Raw genomic sequence first — 27072 nt, 5'->3', positions numbered from 1 at the left:
TTAGCAATTAGATCTTTCGAAAATCCTTGTTTTTCTTCCAGATATAATATAACTTGGTAAAAGTAGCCCCCCCCCTTATGTCATTCTAAAAATAAAATAAAACGTCAACATATCGTATTACGTAAGGGAATAAAGGGGGGAACCGTTTCCAAACTTTTTTTTTCAAATCCAGAAACCACATCCGACAAGTGAAGGTGATTTTAATAGGACTGTATCCGGTTTGTATCGGTAGCAGCGAAATTTTAGTTAATCATGGGGCATGAAATAGTTGTTGGAAATTGTAAAAACCTTTAAAAACGTGCTTTTTTTCTTTTTTAAATGAAGCACGCTATTTTATTCATATATGCTCATTTCGGTATTGGGAAAATATCTCTTTCGTCTTCTTTCGAAAACATTCTTGTTTTTTTAATATCAAATCTATTATGATTTTTGGAACAAAACATAAATGAATGAAGGTTCACATGCAATATAGGCTGTGAATGGACATAGCATCCTTAATCCCCCCTTTTCTTCTTCCTTCCGTCTTTCCTGCTTTGGGAGCGAATTAAAAGAAATATTTTGAGAATTTAAAGGTCTGACACTTTATTTAGCACAATTACAACGCAAATCAAACGAACAAGCAAATAATGACAACGATAATTCAGAGTAGGCGTTCGTTCACACGAAGGGGAAAAGATACTTCTTATTCGAGGATCAATAAATCATCATACCGTAGTGACGGTTGTATATGTCATGATTATTTAAAATGAGAATCTTTATCCCACAACCTGGGCATTTGTTATTATATTTAGCATGTTTTAGCACGGAAAGAGTAAAAAACTCAGTAAAAATCCGCCTATTTATTTGTGTTTTTTTTTCCATCACTGGAATCAATTAACCTTCGTGCAAACTTTTTCTTGATTATCTTTGTATACATTAAAACTTTTCCCCCTACTTCTCAATCAAATGCCATGCATGTTTTTTTTGGTCATGGATATAACGTTACTTTAACTTCCCTCCAAAGTGACATACCAGCGAAACTTCACCCTAATGATTTCCCGCTCCAAACAGCGCATGACAGAGTCTCTTGGGGAACATTATGCTACTCCTTCCAAACAAAAACTATATTCGTTTTTACGAGCCCATGAAAGAAAATGAAATATATATGAATGTTGTGAGCGATATCTTCCGGATACATAATTCGTCAATTTGACTTTGAACTCGAATCTAACTGCTTACCATCAGTAAACATCCTGTTCTTAAATTTTCGGAACATATCGAATATGCCCTCAAAGAGTCGTTGCTTTTGGGATAACAATCAAAGCAAATATTGATATCCTATTGGTTGGTATTGCCCAACGTCATATGGTGACGTCATGCTTTCAAGGTAATAATCGTGGATCCAATTGAGTAAATGTTTCACATTTGCGCGAGAGACCGAGCACACCTGCCAGACAAAAATTTGGTAGTCCATCCGACATCATCGGCCTACGTACTTGAATAGTTTTTTAAAATAAAATCCGCGATGATTTTCTCTCGCCTTAGCTTTTTACTGGTGGCCATGGTGCTTTTGAATGCATCGTCCGCGGATGACGCCCGTGAGCGACCTCGTAGAAGTACCGGTAGGACAGCTCGAGTTTCAGCTCGTGCTCGACGATGCGCCGGCCGACGAACTCCACCAAGGGACCCTCTCGACAAGCCAAACTTCGTCATCTTCTTCGCCGACGACATGGGCTACGGCGATCTGGCGTCGTACGGCCACCCGGTCCAGGAGAGGGGTCCAATCGATGACGTCATGGTAGAGAATGGTATTAAATTCACCCAGGGTTATGTTCCCGATACCGTCTGCTCCCCAAGTCGTGCAGCGCTCTTAACAGGTGTGTATACAATGTATTTCTCAATTTACATTAATATAAGTTTTCCCGTCCAATTTCATCAGAGTTGCAGTTAAATTAATGAAAGGACGTTCAAATTCGAAATATTTCGTCCACCTTCTGCACACATGGTTCATTTTCATTTATTCAGCATTCAATTCCGTTCTATATCATTCCTTTGAATTTTGTAGAAATTCAATTTAGAGAGAAATTCGTTCAAATTAAAGGCCCAAAGGTGTCATTTAATTTCGCGACGACGAACTGATAGGTTAATTTCGCCTAAAATACCATTTTCAATTTCATTTATTGGCTCACATATTTGCACTTTAAACGTCCAAATTCAGATAACATCTTTCTGTGTTCATTTTTTTTACGTTATACAATATTTATTTTCAAACTTTACCCTATCTTTCTATCTTTCTTTTTTCTGATCCTTTCAGTTAGAATCATTTTATTCCATTATGTTTGATAAAGACGTAATTCATGTAACACTTATAGGATAAGGCTGTAAACGGTTGATGAGTTGGTGCAGGGGCGGATCCAGGATTCCCCAAAGGGAGGGGGGGGGGGCACATTTCCTGAGGAATTTGACGAGCAAAAAAAAAGGGCTTCAACCAAAGAATAAGGGTATTTCGTCCACGAAAAAAAATAATTGTGCCTCTCAAAAAGGGGGGGGGCACGAGCCGGCTGTGCCCCTCCCCCTGGATCCGCCAGTGAGTTGGTGGATGACTTATGCCAATGGTAGGTATTTTTTTATTTATCATCTTGTTCTTTTTTATTTTACATTGTAATTTATATCGTTTTGGGGAAGGGATAAGAAACATGGTATTGACCACAGTCTATAGTTATGAAAATGAAAAAAAAAAACGAGTTGTTCCGATGATGGTTTGTCAGATTAATGATACATTTCAGTAAAATTATAAACATCCAATTTAGAAGTAAAACCCATTTTCCATAATTATTCAAAAGAAGTAAAACAAAACGAAAAACACTGTCCATATCCTATAAGTGATTGCATATGAATGATTTTTAATTCCTAAACGTTCGCAAGGAGGGTACCGGTGCGAACTTGAAAACACTTCTTCAGCTATTTTAATTTGATCGTTCTTTATACATGTTTAAATGAGATAACCATGAAATCGCGTGCCAAGAGAATTAAAATGAACTAAGTATTTGGCTATTTAAATGCTGATCTCATAGGTCATTCAAATTAGTTTCAAATTGAATTATTACATCATTAAATCGGTTGAAATTTTGACGAAATTGGACGGGAAAACCTATAATAACAGTATATTTACCCAGGGTAGCCACTTCAGTTCCGAAAACTGTTCTCCCAGCGGGCCCTGCATGCTATTATTACCCCGGCTTTAGCTCGAATACCTAGGCGCTCAAGCATTGAAGGAATTTCTTCCTACCGGGTACCACCATTCACATCACCTGGGTTGAGTGCGGCACGATGTGGGTAAATTTTCTGCTGAAGGAAAACACGCCATGACTATAGGAATCGAAACCACGTCCCTCAGATTGAAAGACGATAGTCATAACGACTAGACCACGACGCCCTCACTACAGTCTACAAAATGCTCATAAGTAGATAAAATGAGCATCATCAGTGATATAAAAAATACTAAAAACAGTGAAAACAATTAATATATTATCATAAATATAGCAAAAACTCAGCAGAACACAATATCCTGCAGAATTTACGAGTAGGCCCTAGAAGTAATGACCTCTTTGCATAAGAAGTTAATTAGTGACATATTCGTTACAATTTTTACAAACCACAACGTGCCAGCAAATTATATGATTATCGAATGATAAAGATGATGATAAGAATAAATATTTAAAAATACAAAATTCTAAGCCATGACGTGTTTTCCTTCAGCAAGAAATGTACCTTGTTCTGCACTCAAACCAGGTGAGGTGAATGAGTGATTAATTCCTCATATATACTGAGCGCTGGAATGCTGCTTGAGATGAAGCTGCATGGGGTAATGATAATAATAATGCACCTCGGATTAGATTAGATGGCGAAATATAAATGCTTATTATTATTATTCTTGTTCTTGATATTATTATCATTATTATTATTATGAAAATTATTATTGTTATTATTAATGTTATTTTTAAAGAAGAGCACAGACACGCAGTCTTAATTTAAAGGAGTATGAAATTAATAAACTTGTTCTGAAATGTATCTCAATTCTGCCAATGATTTCACAAGCATGATGAATATTACAATTTGAATATACAGACGAACTTGTAGAAGGAATTTTAGTGTAGGAAATTGTCAACATCTGTCTTTTGGAGACAAAACTTCCAACTTTTATTCGCTTGAAATCGGTTATAAAGTCCTTATTTTCAATGAGTAAATAAGAGTGTGATATAATGAATTTCAATGAACAGGTATAATTGAAATGAACGTGTCTGAATCCTATATCGGGGCAATATACTCATGAAAGTTTTTCTTTATATAATTACAAAATTTTGTTCTATAATTTTGTGAGAGTAAAGTCATAAAGAGAAAGTGCGCAAATAATCGATATTGTATGCTATTTATTACAGCTCAGAAAATTATTTACACTTTTCTAGTATAATCAAGCGGTCTATATTGTTTACATCAACCTTGACGAATAGCTTTTGACTTACAATACTTGTAAGTTATAAATAGGACACACCAGACTAATTTTAAGTTTGTTTTTCAATCATCACACTTTATAATTTGATTTTTTTTTAAATACTGACTGAAATGTTATTAACATGGGATGAAAATGACAAAATTGTCATCAAATTATGAATATTTTTTTCGGTGCATTGCGCCATGAACAGGCCTACATCCAGCATTAAGACAGTACGCATATCGTGATCATGATTAAAATCATGAAGTCCCAGTTTTTTTTTGGAGGGCGGGGGTCTTATAAAATTTCGTTATGTGAAATGTCAATGAAATGTAATGCTTTCTTTCACACGCGTGTATCAAAACATGTTCATATTATGTTCATGATGATGATCTTACACATGTAATCAGTAGGCCTACCTGCCTACAGTCAATCCCATTTTACTCCACTGGACAAGAATATTTGATAATTGTAGTTTCATATCATAAAATTATATTTTTTTTAAAGTTATTGTAAATGAATGATGGCATGCATAGATCTGCTTCACCTATTTGTAATGCAAACATTGAGAGAATATGACCACGTAATTCTTCATGTTCCTTGTCCCATCTTGGTGAACTTTCGATAAAATATATATTTCTTTTCTATTTCTATCGAAATAATATGATATTCAGTCTGGTTCGCTGTTATTTTCCGGTTGAATTTAAATTTTCTGTTGTCAATTAAGACCGAATCCGCAATACATACGATAATATTGCTGATACGTTGTCCGGATTGAAAATGTTTTTTTTTTTTTTGGGGGGGGTTGGGTTTTCTCAACTTACAATTATTATACCTGCATCAAATGGCACAAATATTATTGTGAAGGTTTGTTGTCTTTCATCACTTGTAAACAATTATTTTTTTTAATCATTACTACCAAAGTTCTTGCCGTCTAATCTGGACATGATTTTTTTTTGTCATCACAACAACTGGGTATACTATCTACGATATTGATTTGATTTAGTTTTCTTCTGCATTCATATCATTCATATTGATGAAAGGCTTTTTGAAAATAATACAGTTACCAGAGTGAATGCTACTACTAGAAGTGGTTGGGTGGTTAAACAACCAGTGCGTTTTACAATGTAATTGTGCTGAACACAACAATATACACTCTAAAACAAATCAGTCAAAAATGACTAGTTAAATAGGGTCAGATGGGTGCAACTGTTATTCTAGTCATATTTGACTATTTTCTAGTCGTATTTTACTACAACAGAGTTATTCCTAACTAGAATATATGTCAGAAATGTGACTAGCATATCAGTTGCACCCAGCTGACTACTTGTGTAGTCAATTTGACTGGTATATTAGTTTATAGTGGGTTTTGTTGTTGTTGTATTAGCCTTTTGCAAAATGTACTTTTACAATGCAAACATTATTTTGTATTCATTATTGTAAATATGTTCATTTTTATACACATATTCTGTTCATGCTTATACACATATTCATTATTGTGTTCTTGTTGACACTCTCATACTCCCGATCAGGGGTCGATAAAACCTTATGTTTAATAAAATCTTATCTTATCATTTTTATAACGTAATAAACATAATATATTGCTGACTGTTTTTGGTATGAATCATACAGATTAGTGTGCTAAAAATTATATATCATTCCAAAGTCCAAACAATATTGAGGAGTAATCACTTCATTTTCACAAAACATACGGGTCAATTAAGGACGTTCCACAGTTAAAATGAAGTCCATGTCATTTTCACCAAATTTTGCAGAGAGTTACTTTGGTATCTATGCATTATGAAAATGATATAGGTTCATTTGCTTATTTTTTTCTACGGGTCTTCAAAGTCGCCGTATCATTATGATATGCAATCTTGCGCAATCAAGAGAATTATGCCTCTCTTAGACCTCACGAATTCACCGAATGAGTTTAACTCATCTTTACTGAGTGGATACCGCATCAAACTTCATCAATTTTTCAAGATATATAACAAAGTGTATACCAAAGTAAGAGAAAGTCTTTTAATTGGTAAAACTATATCTATTTGGAGTCAGCAGCGCCCTCATTTGGCAAGAATGGTGCAAAAACTCGGAAAAAGCAAATCTTCAAAGACGTGAATCTACTCAAAAATTAAAAAAGTATTTTGTAAGCTGCACTTTTTTCAAAATCCATGTCATTTTCATCAAATTCTGCTAAATTGTAGAGGAATGCATATCGAAGGTGTAGGGAAGTTAAAAATATGGGGTCCATGTGCTCGTTTTTAAACTATCAGTGTCCAAAGTGTTGCAAGTTGGCTTGAAAATTGCCTAAAATGCGCCGAAAACGTGCAAAAGTCTAATAATACCGTCCGAAATGTCTAAAATACGAATGATTCCTTAGTTCTGCTCCCAAACACTCACAATCCATGTCATTTTCATCATACTCTCTAGATTTGTAGAGGAATATATTCTGAAGAAGTTAAGATATTTAAACTATGGGGTCCATGTGCTCGTTTTCAAATTATCTGTGTCCAAAGTATTGCGGGTTGGCTTGAAACAGCCCAAAATGCGCCGAAAACAAGCAAAAGTCTTTTAATACTGTCTAAAATGCGAATGGTTCCGTAGTCTTGCTCCCAAACATTGAAAATCCATGTCATTTTCATCATACTTTGCACATAGATACTTTAGCACTTGAATATTCCAAATATACAAAAATTAACATGGGTCCATGTGCTTGATTTTTTGCTATAGAGCTTCAAAGTTACCCCCAAATGGATGATGTTCTTAAGAATTGCTTATCCAAAAGAATTTGGCATTTTTAGACCTCACGAGATCACAACAATGAGTTAAAAGCTCTATAACTCAGTCAAAATCCATGAAGATTTCATCAAATTCTGCAATGTGATTAATAATTGTAACCGTAAGATGGATAATTTATTTATATTGCTGTCAATTGTTTGCTCATTGAAGTCTAACAACACTCAGTTCTTAGAAATTGCGGGAACGATACTCAACCTCAAAAATTTCAAATTTCAATAACAAACAAGAGAAGTAAAAGAAATGCTGCACTTTAGTCAAAACCCATGTCATTTTCACCAAACTTTGCAAAGTTGTAGAGGAAGGTAAACCTAAGAGGTGCAAACATTAAAAAATATGGGTTCATGTGCTTGTTTTCAAACTATCAGCACTCTTATTAGAGCAAATTTGCTTCTTAAAACACTCGAAAACGCGCCAAAAGCTTTGTATCTATGTGAGGAAAAATTCCGAACCACTTTTCCATTTATTCAAACTCGGGGTCATTTTCATCATACTTTGCAGCACTACAGAGAAACTATTTTGAGATTGTAGAGGAATTAAAAAATGGTCCATGGAATAATTCCAGTTGATTAGCTTCATAAAATAACACATCGGATCTGCAGTTAGTGCAGATAGGAGAAAAATCAGCTCACATAACCTACAGCTGATCAATCACCAGTTCATCCATTGTGACGTCAGCGCGCGGAGTGTAAATATGCGCAGATCATGATGCGCACAAACATAACTGTGGAACGTCCTTAAAATCATAAACTTGTACTAATTTGCGATTCATGTAAATTCAAAATTACGTTGATAGTTCGTAATGATAACGTGTAGGAAGATATGGGGGTCCGTTGTCCGGATTGAAAATGTGTGTTTTTTTTTTTGGGGGGGGGGGGTGGGTTGGGTTTTCTCAACTTACAATTATTATACCTAATGATATATAATTATATATAATGAGTGTAAAATATGCGCAGATCATGATGCGCACAAACATAACTGTGGAACGTCCTGGGGAGCGTTTCATGAAAGGACTTGTCGGACGTTTTATCTGACAAGTCCCATTTTATCCGACAGTTACCATAGTAACATTACCTCTCAGCCAATCAACATCAGAGAAAGATGTCAGATCTGACAACTTGTCGGATGAAAATGTTGATGAAACACTCCCCTGACCTTAATCCATGTTTTCCTTGGCAAACTTGCAGGTCGCTATCCGGTTCGGTCGGGGGTGTACAGCCCTCCCGACGGATCCCGGGTTTTCCTACCATGGACCCGAACCGGTCTACCGGCATCTGAAGTTACGATTCCGGAAGTTCTGAAGGAGGAGGGCTACATATCTGGTATGGCGGGCAAGTGGCATTTAGGTAAGGCTCAGTCACCCTCAATCAGGTTTATAGGCGTATTCTCGTGGTGTCATCGGTACTTTGCCAATTTTTCATTTTATAGGATTTTTTTTACAAAGTGCACAATTTTTGTATAGGCTAGTCCTTGAGCTAGCGGGGGTCAACGTATATAGCTGAAAAGGTTACAAATTTTCATTTTCATAGCAATGAAGTATGTATGCCCCTTAATAATGGTCTGGCTTTTCGACGGTGGTGCACGGGTGTGGCCAGTAGAGCCATGGACACGACCCCCAAATTAGGCTAGCCTAGTATACAGTGCGTATCAAAAAAAGTTTACACTTTGAAAAAGCCCTGGGAATTAAAAAATATACAACATGTGGGTATTTTTTTCACTTATAATCTTGGGTTTGGGTCTCATCTATCCAATGAAAGTAAAAGTTTTGACTAAATGTTACACTTGAGTGAGTACTGTTCTTTTTTGTAAAGCTTTTTTGTAAAGCTTCTCATACGTTTCCCTTGCACTTTTAGTCAATTGAAATAAAACGGATACATTCAAGTATTTTGTAACAATTTTGCCACCCAAATTGAGATTTTTACATTTATTTAGTAAGCACAATCTTTACCCTTTTTGTGCCAGCTGGATCTGAGGACATAACTGAATCTGAACAAAAGTTTATATCAGACATCTCCAGCATTGTTTCACTATGTTTTTATCATTTAAAGTGGGTTTACATTTCATTTTTCATTTAATACTTGTTTCTCCACACTTTTCCCAAACTTGACAATGATTAACTAAATGAAAATCAAGCATAAGCCTTTTCATGTAAATCACAGCTCAGTGTAAAGCAAATAACGTCTCGATGGCCTCGTGTGGAGGAGTGGGGTGGGGCGCAATGCACTCTTCGAAGTCTTTTGGGCAAGGAAACAAGTTTTAAAATGTAAAAGATATCCTCAAATCAATTTTACTAGCTAAATTCCACATGTTCTTCATGATTAAGGTCTACTTTTATTTGCATAATTATTTCAAAGTTCTGCGGAAATCTTTTTTCACTAACTTTTCAAAAGTAAGTGGTGCTCACTCAAGCGGAAATATTTTTCGACAGATATATCGTCATTTGTGTATATGGATCTGTACCAATGTTAAAATGTGGAAAAATCTTCAGGATATTACAAATGTGCAATTTTACAGGATTTTTTCAAAGTGTAAACTTTTTTTTTGATACGCACTGTATAGTTTTTCATCAAGTTTTCTGAAGTGTATCGCTGATTTGACTTTATGTGGACACGTACTTGCTGACAAAATGATGAGGTATATTATTTTTTTCCAAAGAAAAAGGGGTATTTTGCAATTTTCATATGTTTAAGGTCCGTTTTATTGCCCTGCATGGGAAACACCATCTACCCGTCTTAGCCTCTTATGATCATCCATTTGCCCCTCTAACTTGGGTCCACTTACCCCTCTAACTTAACTGAAGTCCTGGGACTGGTTTCACGAAAGAACTTGTCGGACGTTTTATCTGAAAGATGGCATAATATAGTAACAGGGCTCCTCAGCCAATCAAAATTCAAAACCAAGGAAAGTTGTCACAGATCTGACAACTTGTGGGATGAAACATGTTTATGAAACCTCCCCCTGGTGCCGCCGAGCTGTTTAAAGGGATGGTCCGGGCTGAAAATATTTATATCTTAATACATAGAGTAGAATTCACTGAGCAAAATGCCGAAAATGTCATCAAAATCTGATAACAAATAATAAAGTTATTGAAGTTTAAAGTTTAGCAATATTTTGTGAAAACAGTCGTCATGAATATTCATTAGGTGGGCTGATGATGTCACATCTCCACTTTCCGTTTTCTTATGTTATTACATAAAATCATAATTTTTTCATTATTTCATACTTGTGTGAATAATATGTCTCCGTTATAATGAAATAAGTTGCAGCAATAAATATCTAATGCACTAAATCAGTTGTCATTCAAATTTTTCTACTTCTTGGAGGAAAACATTTGCATAAACCTCATTTCATATAATAAAATACAAAAGAACAAGTGGAGATGTGACATCATCAGCCCACCCAATGAATATTCATGACGACTGTTTTCCCCAAATATTGCTCAACTTTAAAATTCAATAACTTTGTTATTTGTTATCCGATTTTGATGAAATTGTTGGCATTTTGCTCAGTGAATTCTACTCTATTTATTAAGCTATAAATACTTTCAGCCCGGACCATCCCTTTAAAGAGCAACTTCTTAAAGTGAAGTTCAATCGATTGGTCACAATCTACCATGTTTTATTTTAAAGAACAATCAACTAAGCACACCTGTCGCATGAATTCTTGCGTCTTTTTCATTTTTCCGAAATATGACTCACATTTGATAAAGTCCAATTAAGTCTATTTCGATAAGAGCTCTATTATGTGTAAATGTGCAAATATTGATATGTTCAAGCAATATTTAACTTTGGCAGAGATTGGAGCTAGGTATAGAGCGGATCTTAAACAAAATCTTATGAAAACAAATAGAAAAGGGGATTTTCCAAGTAAGACCCATATATTGGGTAAATATCGCTTTTTACCCCAGCATGGTCTTTCATGTGTTAGATCCTTGTTTATTTTTGTACATTTAATTCATCATCGTTGTGTACCCTCATTTTGTATATACTTCACTGGTATTCTTCTTCTTCATGAATTTTATCATTTTAATCTTCTCCATATTCTCCTCTCCTTTCCATTAATTCTTCTTTTCTTATCCCCAGCTGTTCTTCTTCTACTTTCTCTTCCTCCCCTCTCCCTTTTACTCTTTCTTTCATTCCTTCTCTTCTTCATCACAAAGCTCCCCCTTCTCCTCCCCATCTTAATTCTTAATTCCCCCCCCCCTACTCCTATTTTCATCCTCCTCCTCATTCTTCCCCTCCTTTTCTTCTCATCTTCATTACTTTGTTCTTTTTGTTCCTCATCCTCTTCTTATTATTTCCTGGGGTATTATTTTTTGTTCCTTCTTCATCTTCTCCCTTTCATTCTTCTTTTCTTTTTCTTTTTTTTCTTCTTCTTCATTTTCTTCTGATTATCCTCTGTAGCCCCCTTCCTTCTCTCCTCCCCCTGTCACCATAACACTGAATTATTATCTTTTTCTGCTCCTCCTCCCTTTTCCTCTTTTCCTCCTCATCATCCTCCTTTGTTCTCTTCCCTTTTTCTTTGTTCCCCCGTTACTCTTCTCCCATCTTTTCGTCATAACAATGATTTTTTTTTAATGAATCAGGTCTTAACTCGGAGACAAACTGTGATGGTGCCCATTTGCCATTTCGCCATGGTTTCGAATTCGTTGGACATTTCCTCCCGTTCACCAACAGTATGGGCTGTGACGAAACAGGGGTAAGCTCACTTTCACAATTCCAGACAAAACATAACCACTTTCCAAAACCTCGTTCATTAGAATACCACAATATCACTGCAAAGCAGCAAAATTTGCAGCATGGCGTGTATGAACTTGGTATATACGAGTTTGTAAAAAATATATTTTCATAACTTTTCGACAACGTTTGATGATAACGTTTCTAAAATTTATAACATTATAAAGAAAGACGTTGATAAAACGTTTATTTGTTTCTCAAACAATCTTAAATAATATAATGAAAATGTCAGTATGTGATACTCTGTATAAAAGTTTTTAGAGAACATTGGAATTTAAAATATTTGTGAATATATGTTTTCATAATCTTTCGAGAACGTTTGATGTTATTGTCAAAATATTCTAACAATTTTTTAAATTTAATTTTTTACATTCAATATATAACAATATAAATATGTTGATAACGTTGTTTTTGTCTTACCTGCATAGCAGAGTGAGACTTTAGGCGCCGCTGAAATGACATCATAACTTAGAAATTATATGGACCTAGTTCATAAAACTTGTACATAAGGTCAATAAAGTATTACTTAACATCCCGCCTGAGTTTCAAGTCACATGATCAAGGTCAAAGGTCATTTTAGGTCAAGGAACTTTGGTCAAGTTGGGGTATTTGTTGAATTACCATCATAACTCTGTAAAAGTATTGGTCTAGTTCATAAAACTTGGACATAAGAGTAAAAAAGTATCACTGAACATCCTGTGCGAGTTTTAGGTCACATGACCATGGTCAAAGGTCTATAATATGGACTTTGGCCATGTTGGGGGTATTTGTTGAATAACCATCATAACTCTGAAAGTGTATGGATCTAGTTCATAAAACTTGGACATAAGAGTAATCAAGTATCACCAAACATCTCATGCGAGTTTTAGGTCACATGATCAAAGTCAAAGGTCATTTAAGGTCATTGAGCTTTATCCATTTTGGAGGTAATTATTAGATTGCTGTCATAACTTTCAAAGTTTACAGATATAGTTTATAAAATGTGGATATATAGGGGTAATCAAGTATCACTGACAAGTCTTATACCCCTTTCATAAACCCAATTATGCGGCTAATAGCAGCATAATTTGGTCGTAAAATCGGAGGAGGACCAGAGTTATCCGCATTATTTTGATGCTGCAATTATCCGCATAATAGCAGCATCGGGACAAGATTTTGAGTTTATGAACGTATTTCCAAATAATGCGGATAATTGCCATGGTGCGGTCACAAGGTCACCCTTTTCCAACACAACCGCATCGGAGGGGGCGTGTCCAGTTGTCATGACGATTATCCGCCTTTTTCAGGACGGGCGCTCGTAAAAATAATGCGGATAATTTTCGGAGTTTGTGAACGCAATTTTTATTGAATTATCCGCATTACTATTAGGCGGCTAATTGGAGGATATGTTTATGAAAGGGGTATACGGTCGCATGATCAAGGTCAAATGTCAATTATTGTCAATGAACGTAGTATTGTATCAGTCTTCTCTATTAAATCAACATCTTACAAACATCCGAAACAAAAAACGCCATTTCTCTACACTCCTACATTATACTTCCATCCCTCCCAACCAACCAAAACAAAATACACAATATACAATATATATTGAGGGATAGCTTGTGGGACGACTAGAGCCGACCATTTTACTTGCCAAGTTGTCATGAAACACAAACGAGAACATATACAAATAACATCAAATCATTGATACAAATGCTCATACATATTTATCCTAAAAAACAAATGGTTGGTCAATCACATTCGCTAATCTTATACGAATGAATGTGTACGCCCAGGATGAAAAAACAGAGATAAAACTCAATGAGCTAAAAAACTCTGAAAAACCCCAGGCCCAAATTAAAATGCATAAAGCAAATTTATATAACAATATGATAAATTTGTCTTGGTGCTGTCACAAGCTAGAATGATTTACACATACACTTTCCATTGCCACGCCCTATAGCGTGTTCATCTATGACACCTGTTATGCATACCATTGTGCCCATTCTTCCTTTCAATCAAGGCGCCGGACCACGGCGTAAGAGTGAATACATTAAAACGATAAAACAACATTTGCCTGCTATACAAACGTACCGCAGGCAAATAATATTATACGAATGGTGTTTTTGTAAATAATTATTTTATAGTAATTTTCAAAGTCAGCACTGCTTCTATATTGAATCGCGTGATGCAGGTGAGACTGCCAGAGGCGCTCCACTTTTTTTCTCAAAATTTGTTAAAATGATATCCTAAAAACATCATAATAAGGATGTCTCTAACATTTTGAAATATTAAAATTTATTTCTTCATATTAAATTTATCATTAGAACATCCAGGATTTTCCTGATACAAGTAAATGTTTCCTGTACAAGCGAGACCAGATCGTCGCACAGCCGTTCAACCATACATACCTCACAAAGACGTTCGTCAACGATGCTACTACGTTCATTGAATACAACGCACACCGCCCGTTCTTCTTCTACTTCCCCTTCTCTCATCCCCACGCCCCACTGTATGCCTCGCCTGAATTCGCTGGAAAATCCCGCCGAGGTAAGATATTTAGCATATTTATTGAAATTTCATCATTTGTATTAATCTTACTTTAAAAAGATGACCTTGTTTTTACTGGGAAACCGTGAAAATCATGGATAATTCCAGGCAAGATTTACGGGAGGTCAAATTTTACCTGGCGAAATTATATCATAAACAGGGGCCGTGGAACGTTTTCAAAGTGGGAGACTGTGCCAAAAGTGGGGGAGGGGGCTGACCATACTAAAATTCGTAATCAGATAGTCTTTGTGTAAAAATGGGGAGTTCCCTGTCCCCACCCTCACCCCCCCCCCCCCGGCTCTGATAAAACCCCCAAACAAAATGAATCGTTGAACGTTATATAGACAATAACGGTGGAAAGTCGGGCAGGATGTTGCCGGAAATTTTACTGTCATTTTTTCATGCATTAAAAAAAGGTCATGAATTTGTGGCCGTCCAACTCCGGCGGACAAAAATGACTAGAGAGAGGCAAACGGTAATTCATAACAGATATCTTCGTTCCTGATGGATATTTCAATCCCTTTTCTTCTCGCAGGTGACTATGGAGATAACATCAATGAGATGAGCGCCGCGGTGGGTGAGGTGATAGATACCCTTGACGCCCAGGGGATCTTGAACAACACCTTGGTGTTGTTCATTTCTGATCACGGGCCACAGCCAGAGTACTGCGCTCAGGGAGGAGATCCTAGCATCTTCAAAGGTATTGTTTAATCGGCCACTCGACATTTTCTCCTGCACTCGTATTAGTTGATTCAAATATGAACCCAAACTGTTGGTTAAAAATGCATGCAAATGTAAAGGAGATTTATGTTAACCAATAATTGGCATGATTAGTAGGTTCATGTTTAAAAACACACTTTGGGAAAAGTAAAAAAATATATTAGTGTGAGACAATTAAATTGCTCCTCTGTTTTTTTTTCTCTAAAGATATAGGGCTAATGTTAGGGTTGGGGTTGTGGTAGGGTCTTTGGTTGTGAATGATATGGTAATTAGGATTAAGGTAAGGGGTGGGTTTGAAGTTCATATTTATGTTTGGTTTAAGTTCGGCTTGCAAGAGCTTTTGTTCTTAAGCAAAAATTACTTTGGTATTTAACGTTTAGATTTTGATGAAATTGTCGATATTATGCTCTGCGCGCCAATAGGTCCCAGTCTTACATCACCTGAGTGGAGTGCATTACAATATTAGTAAGATTCTCTCTTAAGGCAATCAGCACTTGAGGTAGGAGTTGAACCCATGACTTTCTGTTTAAGAGACACGAGTTAGATCCACAACATGACACTTAAAAGAGTTTAGGTTATTATAGAATCACCTTAAAATATATAGTGTAGAACTCTGTAAAAGTAGAATTTTGAAAGAAAATAATGTCTCAATGTTCTGTTTCTGGAATATATGTAGACGATAAGCGGTAAAGCGAAATAATCTAGCATTAATTTCACGTAGCCCAACACAATCTTCTTTTTTTCATAATGTGTACGGACTGGTTTCTCATGTTTAATATGGCTTAATAGCATATCTAAGTTAGATGTAGAACTGGTATCATACATTATTCACGGGGTTATTCTGATAAAAGGAGAAGACGGCCTGAAATGTAAGCCATATCATGGCCCTGGGTAAGCTTGGGTGCTGAAGCACCCCCAAGATTTTTCTGCCGCACCGCTGGAAATTAGGTTGGTGTATCATTCATTTATTCATTTAATGCCCATCAATTTTTTGTAGATCAAAATCACCTTCACTCAGCACCGCTTCTTTTAAAAATCGTTTCCAGGGCCCCGAGTCACATATAATACGAGTAAACTTAAAGTACAGTTCAAACGACTTTGACCCCTTTTCCCGACTCACTATCTTACTTTCTTCTCATTTTTGTAACTTCTTCATAAATCAGTGGGACCGATCACCACAGTAATATACATTGAGATGATGGTGATCTATCAAATAATAAGGATCGATATCACTTTATTAATAGTACTTATTCTTGTTTCAGTTTCACTGTGATTTCCCACAACTGGCACTTTCATAATGGTCCAAACGCTATCGCCTCTCGCTTTGGGCGTACGATTACAAGTGAACTGAATTTGAAGAATGAACTTGATTACCTTTTCCACAGGTACTCCTTATTAATGTCATCACGGGTGTGTTTATTTATCGAATATTATGCCTCTTCGATTAATGTATTTCATAACGGCTTATACATTTTGTTTCCATCTTTCCTCAGGCTACAAGACCAACACATGGGAGGGAGGCGTACGCGTCCCTTTCGTCGCCTACTGGCCCGGGCAGATAACCCCTCGTGAATCGAACGAACTCGTCAGTACTCTCGACATCATGAAGACCCTCGTCGACCTCGCCGGCGGTTCGCTCCCATCCAATGTATCCTACGATGGAGAGGTGATCACAGACGTCCTTCTGAACAACGCCCCGTCGCCGCACGACGTCCTTTACTACTATTGCAAGGACCGGCTCATGGCGGTTCGATCCGGTCCGTACAAGGTCCATTACTTCACCCATAGGGTTCAACCACAGGATTACTTCACCGCGCAGTGTGGTGACGGCGGGCAGCCCACGAGGCACTACTTTGACTGCTACGACTGCTATGATTCGTGCGTCACCGAACAGAACCCGCCGATCGTCTACAACGTCGAGCACGATCCAATTGAAGCGTTCCCGCTGAACGTCACAGCTGATCCTGCACTCGGTGAATTCATGGCCGATCTGCAGGAGAAGGTAGCCGCTCACGTCGCGTCCGTGGTTGTCGCTGAGCCGTTATTGGACGATAAAGATCCCACGAAGTCTATTGTCCCTTGCTGCAATGAAGCCACTAACTGTATCTGTAATTATGGCCCCGTCACAGGACCTTACAACTAAATACCGGAAGAGGAGCCAGATAGAGAGAAGAAAGCCCACAAAAAAGTAGGGAGGGCGATTATTATGATCTGTTTTAATATTATTCTTATTTGAACCGTCGAATTCTTTCCATACAACTTGAAAGATAAAGGTTCGCAGAATTCCCACTTTAACAAAAGTATAGAATCCATTGAAATTGTTATGGCCTATGGTTTATCGTTAACCTTACTCTTGAACTTTAGGTACTATTGCTGCTTGACAGATCTCTGCTATAAATGCAATATCAATCTTATAGCACTTTCACGAATTGCACATGATGTCTTAACTTTCTATTCAAATAATATGTAAATTATGTATTATATAATTTGTATGAACGCATGTAGCAAATGCCTATTTTGGAAGGGGCTCCCCGTGGAATAACACCTCCTCATCCGAATGCAGATGATGCAGAAAAATATGTGGGCCTATATTACAAGAGCTTCCCTTCTGACTACCTCGAGCCGATCTCATTAAGTGATTCGGGTGAACACTTTACTGATAATTGCATTTTTAACAATACTTGCTTACATAGCGCTTAACACTTACTTTATCAGAAGTCTCTAAGCGCTCCACAATAGAGAGTTTTCGCACCGCGGCGTACGGAGGATTCAATAACACAGTAAATGTATTGAAAATGAAAATTGAGGAGGCGCGATAGCTCAGTCGGTAGAGCGGGGGACTCGTATTCCGGTGACCCGGGTTCGATTCACACTTGGTGCGCTAGTGCCCTTTGGTAAGGCATTAATCCTCAGTACCAGGTCCTTCGGAGGGGACCTTAAGCCGTCTGTCCTCTGGTTGCTTGCTTACAAGCATTCATGCTTTCTTAGCAATCAGGTAAAAAAATCACCACCAATGCCCTTCAAATGACAACAGCTGTACGGTCTTTGCCGAAAATTGGTGAACCGGAACAGCAGTCTCGGAGCCGATGAAACATTGCAAATAGGTTGTTTTTCCAGAGTCAAGGACTGAACTGCTATGCTGATTCACAAATTATCAACAAAGACTTTTTGGCTGTTCTTTAAGTAAGGACGGGCATTTGAACCCTCTGTATGTTGCTGTGCGAAAACTCCCAACAATGCAGCTATTAAGCGCACTGCGTTTCGAGGAATAAATTTCCACCGCTTACTCTTTACCTTACCTGACTGAGTTGAGTGCAGCACGATGAGGATCAATTTCTTGCTGAAAGAAATAACGCCCGACGGTGCTGGGAGTTTCGAACCCACGACCTCCTATTTCAAAGTCCGCACAGTAATCCACTGGGCCACAACCCTCCACAAACTAACTTCCATCGTCAACTTAGCCACACGAACTTATAATAATGATAAATTGAATATTGCACATGTCCAACTTATTTGGTGCTCAAGGCGCTCCTATATTACCCCGGCTATAAACTCGGCTACAGATTTTGAAGTGCTCACAGCTTTATGAGGAATTACTTCCCGTCACCATTTACCTCACCTGGGTTGAGGGCAACACATTGGGGTTCATTTTTAAAAATATTTTTGTGAAGGAAATTACGCTACGGCTGGGATTCGAATCCACGACCCCTTGTTTCAAAGTCTGGACACTAATCAGCTTAGCATCAACGCTCCACAAACTAACTTCCAACGTCAACTTAGATACACAAACCTATGACATTATGCAAACACCTTAAAACATTTCAATCCAGGAAAATAGATCTGTTCTGGATATTCGATGAATAATGTACATGTAGCAGTCTTCCTTGGAAGATATTCTAAATATTTTTCTATATCAGTGTACAAGGATGACTTTCATTAGAATACAACTTTCCTTTTGTAAAATGATAATGTTTATGAATGTTTTCAGATGTCCTGTAAAACACAATTTTGTTTTGTAGTCTTTTATCATTGGTTGTTTTATTTCTTTGATGCCTCAATGGATTTTAAATCATTTGTGTTTATTTTAGTAATTTCTAAAAACAAAATTCTAATTGCAGATGTTTGAATATCATAGCTTTTCTTCTCAGTATGCTTGAATTTCATAATAAATACTCACAATTTTTAGACTATTATAAATACTGAAATAAGCATTTATTTCATAGTTTTCTTTATTAAGGTACAAAATGGTAAACCTATCTAGGCCTATATATTAGTGGTACTTTTTGTGTATAGTCATTGTAGAAGTGCAATAATACATTTTATATTCCGGTATATTAGCTGTCATTTTGTAAATCTTTCTACGTTTTTTTTTTCTAAATGTGATTTGATCATGAAGCAAAAAAATATTTCGAGATCATTTTATTAATAAAATTTCTTCCATACATCGCAGAAGAATAGGATTCTTGTTTTCTATAAGAAAAGAGAAAAAATGGAAGAAAGAAAAGTGATTTTTACTGAGAAAGTAACGGTATTTTAGACATTTCGCAAGAAAAATTATATTGCCTGTCGATATAATCAACTACCATGCTCGAAATCCATCTTGTTAATACAGTATGTGTTGCTTTGTCTGGGAAATCTCTGCAATAGTTTAGGTTACCAAAGCAATCTTCATTGTATAACAATTGGAATTCCAACGGAAATGTGATATCTCGCAAAGTCTGTCCTACCAGTTGGTAGTAAATCAACTGCGATACTTCAGCTTGAATACAATCGTGTTGCTACGTCTGGAAAACTTCTGGCAAGATTTTAGGTTGCCAAAATCGTTATTTTAAAATCTATACATACAGAGAATAAAATGGTGCTTTCAGGTCTAAGCTAAACCGATGGCAATCCCACATTTTCAAATAGGAATCAAACCCTGTTTGAAATAATAATTGAGGACAAAATCAAGATATTTGAACGATAAAATAGACAGAGAATAGTGAGTGGATGACGTCAGCGGCTCTTTCATTTACATTCTGTTCAGGTTATGCATAATTAAACCTTATAACTTTTCTCCTGTTTTTACATGCGACTTTGATGAAACTTTCAACGTTATTGTATATCTTTCTTTTCTTTTAAATGAACTTTTGCTGGGGTGAACCATGTACCCTTAGAATACCGCTATGTTTGATAGCACCCTAATTATACGATAAGTAAAATCTATTTGCAGGTAGAGCAGCGTACCAGGCTACCGCCAATAAGAAAAAGAAAAACTACTTAGCTAGTGATATTTGTAATAATGATGATGAGATACAGGCGCATGCATATATGAACTGACAATGTTTCATGGTGGAGGCCTTGATCGTTTAGACCAGACTAGTCTCAAAGTATATTCAGGCTTCTGCAATCCATGTGGATATTTTTTATCGGTACTATTGTTTTCACGGCTAAACAGATGAAGGATTAATGGTCGTGGTTGTACATGGGTTCCATGACATATTTTGCTCCGGTGACAATTGCTCCGATGCTCCAAAACTAAATAAACCCTAATCCTTATCTTTATTAGATTTTGAATAAAAAACTCTAACTATCCTTACTTTAACCCTATGCCCTCTGATATATTAATGTGTCACCTGTGCAGTTGTGCGAGTGTGTATCACTTGGTGTATCAGTGTAAAGGGACACTACTAGTGTAGTGCTTTGGTATGGTGTCTGAGTGTGTGGGTGTGTGCGCGCGCGCGCGGTTGTGGGTGCGTTTTGGTGTTTGTGTGTGCGAGTAGGTGATAAGGTCTGCAATGGATGGTACGTGAATGTGTGAAACCATGGACCTACTAGGTCCATTGTTAAAGGACAAGTCCACCCCCAACAAAAAGTTGATTTGAATAAAAAGAGAAAAATCCAACGAGCATAACACTGAAAATTTCATCAAAATCGGATGTAAAATAAGAAAGTTAAGACATTTTAAAGTTTTGCTTAATTTCGCATAATAGTTATCTGCACATCTCGGTTGGTATGCAAATGAGGGAACTGATGACATCACTCACCTTTTATTTTGTATTTCATTATAAGAAATATTCTAATTTTCTCCTCATCGTCCTGCGAAACTTAGTTTTATTTCTCACTGAACATGTGGAATTACCATTGTTTAACATTATGTGGTTCAATCGAGTTTGTCGTTATTGTCAATTCTGTAAAAAAAGGAAATATTGTATAATTCAAACAATAAAAAACAAAAGAAATAGTGAGTGAGGGACATCATCGATTCTCTCATTTGCATGTGACTAAATTGTGCATTTAACCTTTTTTGTGAAAAATAAGCAAGAGTTTAAAATGTCATAACTGAACTCTCTTATTTTACATCCGATTTTGATGAAATTTTCAGCATTATGCTTGTCTGATTTTTCTCTTTTGATTCAAATCAACAATTTAATAAGGTGGACTTGACCTTTAAACCATGTGTGGATGTGGTTTGGTTTTTGGAGATGTGTGGGCGCGCGTGTGTGTGTGTTGGGAAAATAAGTGTGTGGGGGTGTTCGTGAGAGCTAGTGTCTGTGACGGAGGTGTAAGTGTGTGTGTTGCAAGTTGGTGTGTCATTTCAGCGGTTTATGACAAACTGGTCAACGCCTTAAAAATTGTGATAATTAAGAGACTTGCCGCCCAAATCATATTTCCATTAATGATAAATCCTTTTCATTGTCCACTAACAGAAACCGCGAATTAATTTGTTCAATAGTAAATATCAAACTTCCTACGGGGACGCGGATTATACAATATAGTAAATCTATTGGAAATGCCCGTCAAATCACAGTGACAGCTGAGAGGTCTTGTCAAAAATTGGTAAACCGGGACAGCTAATCGTCGTGAAATTCTGAGCTGACGAAAACTTGCAAATATTTTGTTTGTCCAGTGTCCAGGATGACACTGCTGTTTTTATTGACCGATTTTCGACAAAGACTGCTTTGTCATGAAGGGCTTTTGACAATAGATTCTCTCCGTACCAGATAGCGTCTGCGTAGTGGTTGCGAAAACTTTAAAATGATCAATCTGTCGTCCACATAATTTTTTTAGGTCGTGTGGCACGTTACATGAGGTCTACCTAACAAATGACAAATTAGCCACCAATATCCTTTTCCGAATGTTCTTTTTTTTTTAAACATTAACAATTTTCACTTCAATTTTGTGTTGAATATTATCCAATTCAAAACAGCCAAACACTAAAATAATTCGGACTGATGAAGAAATGGCAAAATATGAATACATGTTCGTCATCCGATCTTGTTAAAAATGGACGTTAAAGCAAGTTTTAAAGTTCTAACGATGAAATTGCAGTTGAAATTAAAATTGAATTTCAAGGGTGGGAACTTCACGGATGTCGACACCCCCGGGTCGACACACAGAGTCAAACAAAAATTATTCTTCAATTTTACATCCAAACGCACTTTGGAGTTGATTTGAATGTCATGTATAACGTACCAAGATAAAAATTTAAAAACTGACTCTGATCGATAATTTGTTTCCGTTGTTTTTAGTATCAACCCCGTCTTTTCGCATTTACTACGGAGACACTCTCTACAACGTTGCACCAATTCCTTGAAAATGTAAGTGAAGTCACAATGGAGAGCCAAGAGGCTTTTGTTTAAAGTTGTTGAACTGGTACAGCATTGAAATCTCTGGACTCTGTCCCAGTGTTACTAGTGTAACCAACTTAAAGCAAAAGCGTCTCAGCTCTTATCTCCATTGTGATTTTAATTGCATTTTCAAACTAGGAATCGATGCGTTGTAGAAAGTGTCTCCATATAAATGCAAATATTCCTTAATTGCTTCGCAAGTGGAGGTGCCGTGGCCTAGTGGTCTAATTAAGGTTCCTGACTAGACACATTTAAAAATCAATGAAATGTCATTTTCTTAGAAAAATTGAAAATGTTTTTTATTGTATCTTCAGTATATCAATACACAAATTATTTCACAACCGCTCCTAAAAAGAAAGTTTAAAAAATAACTCATCGCGAATCATTAAAAAATGAAATTTATGCTCTTATGCTCGTTTACGCTCGTTTATGATGTCACAAATCAAAAACTTGAAATTCTGATAACTTTCTTAATCTTTAATGGATGTTCCTCTAACGTTCACCAATATTTTTTATTACTTTTTTCTGCTATTTTTACAATCATTAAACTTCACAGAAACTCGACCAAGAGTTGTTGGGTGATTCCTTCTTCGGTTTTGGCGCTAATATTCGGAGTTCGGCTTTCGTCAGCTTTCGGATGTCACCTTGGATTTTCTCGAATTCTTGTTCGAGTATCGCGAAAGACGAGACGAGATGAACGTGAAACCATGTTTCTGAGTGTCTCTGAAACCGTCCAGGAACAAAGTGACAACTCCGAGACAGACAAATAGGTAGGCGAACAGAAAAAACTGGAACAGAAATGAATGAAGTCTGAATTAATAAAATGGAGATTATTTTCTTTCTTTAAAAAAATAGTAGCCTAACCCACACCATTGACAGCAGAGCTTTGGTCGATGTTCGCTGTGAGTTCCCATGGGCGTTCGTTTGTTTATTATATTTTTATTGCTTTTATTATTATTATTAAAATCATTATTACTCTTACTTTTATATTATCATCATTATCATTATGAGTATCGGCATCAGTATTGTTATTATCATCATATTGCTGCTTTATTTGTTTGGAAATAAAATGATATTAAAAAAACACAGGTACTAAAAGAGCTTGACACATGCCCCCTAGCCCCCCCCCCCCCCCCGGGTTCCCAGAGGTCGGTAATGTCGTAAAAGGGTAAACTCTACCTATATGACAGAACTCCCCTGAAAAACACTCTTGCCTGATGTGACGCCCAAATATTTCCAAGAGAAATTTCTCAAGGTGGAGGCTCCCAAAATTGTGTATAAACCTCCTTGGAGAACACCGAATTCCCCTAAAGACAAAGGGTACGATCGAGATGACAAAACGTTCCCCAAGTTGTGTTGCCCCCCCCCCCCCCTTGTCCCATCATCCTTATCCAAAGGAACGAAAATAATCATGTATATCTACTGTATATGTAGGCCGGGCCCGAGATACACTGACGTCGCGGGTTTGAAGGCGCCTCCGACACCGGCCTCGAGCCTGCACTTTGGTGCGTATCCACATACACCAGGAGCCCGTCTTACAAAGAGTTACGATTGATCCAATCAATAAATCCATCAATCTCATAATTTTTTCTTTAGAAAATTTGCCCAATTTATTTACTTTGTGAGCAAAGAGAAACACACTATTATCAAGAAAACTATGTCGTATGAATATAGATCATGTCTCAAAAATAATTTGAATAAACATGCATTTTAGATGTTGACGTTGCTGGTCTATCGGATCAATCGCAACTCTTTGTAAGACGGGGCCCAGAAGTAGGCTGAAACCGCTTTGAGATTCTTTATCCATGACGACTATTCAAACTGACACGTGCGCCTGTCTTTTCACGTCAACATTTGTTCAATAAATATTGTTCGCTGTTATACCTATTTCTAGTTCAACATTGTCAAGTGGCCTTCAGGGCCCCGTCTTACAAAGAGTTACGATTGATCCAATCAATCGTAACTGTATGGAAATTCATCAGTGTCGTAATTTTTCTTTAGGAAATTTGCACAATGTCCTTTGAAAACAAAAAGAAGCATACTGAATTGTCAAGAAAACAGTTAATGTATGAATATATACCTCGTAACTAGAAAATATTTTGAAGACATGTATTTTAGATGTTGACGTTGCTGGCTTTCCATAGTTGTGATTGATTTGATCAATCGTATTTCTTTGTAAGAGCCCTGGTGTACTCAGTCCGGTTCGGCAATCACAAATAGTGAGCACACATACGTCGAGCCGCCTTCGGGCCGGCCTCGATCAGTCCACCTGTCGACGTATGTGTATCTTTGGCCTAAGTCGGTCTGACCCGATACTCACCCTTATAACAGAAAGAGGAATGATATGGATTCCTACGAAGGCTGGTTCCAGGTCCCCGAATCCAATGGTGGTTGTGATTTGAACTACATAGTAGAAACTGTCGATGAAGCTCCATCCTGGCTGGGTGTAGAAATAGATAAAAGTGGACGGGAGGAGCATCAGAATGGCAAGTGGGAACACCAAGGACATGTGGACGAGGACCACTCCGGCTTTTGGACAGCACTTCAGGCACTTCTGCAGCCAGGTAGTCATCCTGGTGAAGCAGAGTTCCCTGAGGAGTTGGCCAACAGAGAGGACGATCCCGCCAGTCATGAAGATGCCTGCCACAGCGTAGAAGATGCAGAAGGCCTCGCCGGGAACTGTGCGTGGAGCAGTGTACCCAAATCCTGAACGAAATAAAGACAGAATGATGGGGCTGAATTTTCGGAGACGGAAAATCAATATGATTTCACTTCATTTAAGTTTTGGTCATCCCTTTTTCAACCCTCTGCCGACATAATCTAGCATTAAATTCTTATCATCAATAAAATCAGTGGTGATTTTCATAGCAGATAAAGACGTTGTTGATTTCCCAAGTATGTAGGCCTTCATGACTTTACATCCTTGCAAGAGGAGAGTAGTCCAGTTTGGATCTGAGAGGGATAGCTATATACTTTAATAAATTAAACCTCAACATACAGAGAGAGACCTATGATTGTTTCTTAGAGAAAACTATCTGATATTGCATCGTTATATACGTTAATCCCGGACGTTAATACAGAAATCTAAAGAAATGCTTGGTAGATGATGTCACCATTACGACCTACCCATTGTAGTCACTACTGAGGCTGCAAAGATAAAAGTGTAACCAACACCCCAAATATTGGCGTAGAAGGATTCATTGACAGTTCCCGTGGACAGTTGGGAGGCGTAAGGGTGACCACTAGAGTAGCCTCCTTCTCCGATAGCCGTCGTCACGATCCTCATCAACTCGGCAATATCCTCCTCCTCCACGCATTCGTTCTCGGATGATAGTCGTCTGAGGGCATCGTGAAAGTTCTGGGAGCTCTGCACGGCGGCGGGACGCTCGAGGGCGCGGAAAACCAACGCTCCGGCAAACAGGTAAACCAATACGATGAGAAGGAGAAAGATCGCCCATTTCGTCTTCACAGATACTGACATCTCCGCTTCTTCTTCATCTCCTTCTGTCAATCGTTCGTCAATCATGTCAATAATGTCTTCTTCCTCGTCTAATTCTCCTCCTCTTCCTTCTTCTCGGCTTTTTCTGGTATTCGCCATTATTTTATTTCCACAATTTCAAGTCATATCAATTAAAGTTCACAATACACACTAATGAAAATGCTATATACATATTAGACCTGGTTTTACCCCCTTTACCGCCAACTTTCCACACACAAAAATCACTCGAAATGAATTAATAACGGTTATTATCCATTTAGCTTCGTTGTGTTACATAATGACGTCAAGTTCCTTTGTTTCCAGAGACCAATGTGCTTCGAATGATAAAACTTGCTGGTATTTGTTACGACCTTTGTCAGTTATTATTAACATAGGTTAAAGTCTTACAAGACAGAAGACTTGTAAAATTTTATACACGCCTTGACCCCCCTATCACGTGTTCGAAAGTACAAGCATAATATAAGTAAAAGCGTGGTATATGTAGAGCAGGCGTAGTTTTATGGGGGCTTTGGGGACTGAAGCCTCCCCTTCAAAAAAAAATTGCTCAAGCCCCCCCCCCCCAAAAAAAAAAATAAAAATAAAAAATAAAACAAATAAAAATCTGACCACAAAAAAAGAAATAGATATTATATGTGGGCCCTATATGCGTATATTTTTGTTGACTAATGCAGTATTCCATTCATGTCGTCAAGTGCTGTAAAATCAATG

General features: G+C 37.2%; 2 protein-coding genes across 3 annotated transcripts; one reads left to right on the top strand and one right to left on the bottom strand.

Moving 5' to 3' along the window:
• The first annotated feature begins 164 nt into the window (after positions 1–164).
• LOC129261152 (arylsulfatase-like) lies at positions 165–20839 on the top strand. Of its 2 annotated transcripts, XM_064099141.1 has the most exons (7): positions 165–194; positions 1525–1856; positions 8458–8616; positions 11856–11968; positions 14313–14535; positions 15071–15235; positions 16749–20839. In XM_064099141.1, exons 2-7 carry the CDS (start codon positions 1541–1543, stop codon positions 17396–17398), a joined length of 1626 nt encoding a protein of 541 aa, XP_063955211.1. In that variant the 5' UTR covers positions 165–194; positions 1525–1540; the 3' UTR covers positions 17399–20839. The 2 variants fall into 2 exon arrangements, with proteins under 2 accessions (XP_063955211.1, XP_054755183.2); XM_054899208.2 differs by lacking the exon at positions 165–194 and having other exon boundaries at positions 1104–1856.
• Positions 19632–26597, bottom strand: LOC129260136 (potassium channel subfamily K member 4-like). The gene is made up of 3 exons (XM_054898178.2): positions 25992–26597; positions 25186–25571; positions 19632–23653 (listed from the first exon to the last, which is right to left on the bottom strand). The coding sequence occupies exons 1-3, from the start codon at positions 26461–26463 to the stop codon at positions 23492–23494; spliced, it is 1020 nt and encodes a 339-aa protein (XP_054754153.2). The 5' UTR covers positions 26464–26597; the 3' UTR covers positions 19632–23491.
• Between the last annotated feature and the right edge of the window lie 475 nt (positions 26598–27072).

Source organism: Lytechinus pictus, chromosome 5 (genome assembly GCF_037042905.1).
Source record: "Lytechinus pictus isolate F3 Inbred chromosome 5, Lp3.0, whole genome shotgun sequence".
Classification (NCBI taxonomy): Eukaryota; Metazoa; Echinodermata; class Echinoidea; order Temnopleuroida; family Toxopneustidae; genus Lytechinus; species Lytechinus pictus.
This window is presented reverse-complemented; position numbering and strand designations above follow the sequence as displayed.

What these genes read in the sequence shown, in the direction of transcription:
- LOC129261152 (XM_054899208.2), top strand. Translation starts at nt 1,505, where the DNA reads ATGATTTTCTCTCGCCTTAGCTTTTTACTGGTGGCCATGGTGCTTTTG. An exon ending in GGCGGGCAAGTGGCATTTAG is followed by an intron (nt 8,617 to 11,855) that starts GTAAGGCTCAGT and finishes TTAATGAATCAG; the next exon opens with GTCTTAACTCGGAGACAAAC. An exon ending in AGATCCTAGCATCTTCAAAG is followed by an intron (nt 15,236 to 16,748) that starts GTATTGTTTAAT and finishes ATCTTTCCTCAG; the next exon opens with GCTACAAGACCAACACATGG.
- LOC129260136 (XM_054898178.2), bottom strand. Translation starts at nt 26,463, where the DNA reads ATGGCGAATACCAGAAAAAGCCGAGAAGAAGGAAGAGGAGGAGAATTA. An exon ending in CTCAGTAGTGACTACAATGG is followed by an intron (nt 25,572 to 25,991) that starts GTAGGTCGTAAT and finishes TATTTCGTTCAG; the next exon opens with GATTTGGGTACACTGCTCCA. An exon ending in TTCCTCTTTCTGTTATAAGG is followed by an intron (nt 23,654 to 25,185) that starts GTGAGTATCGGG and finishes TTTCTGTTCCAG; the next exon opens with TTTTTTCTGTTCGCCTACCT.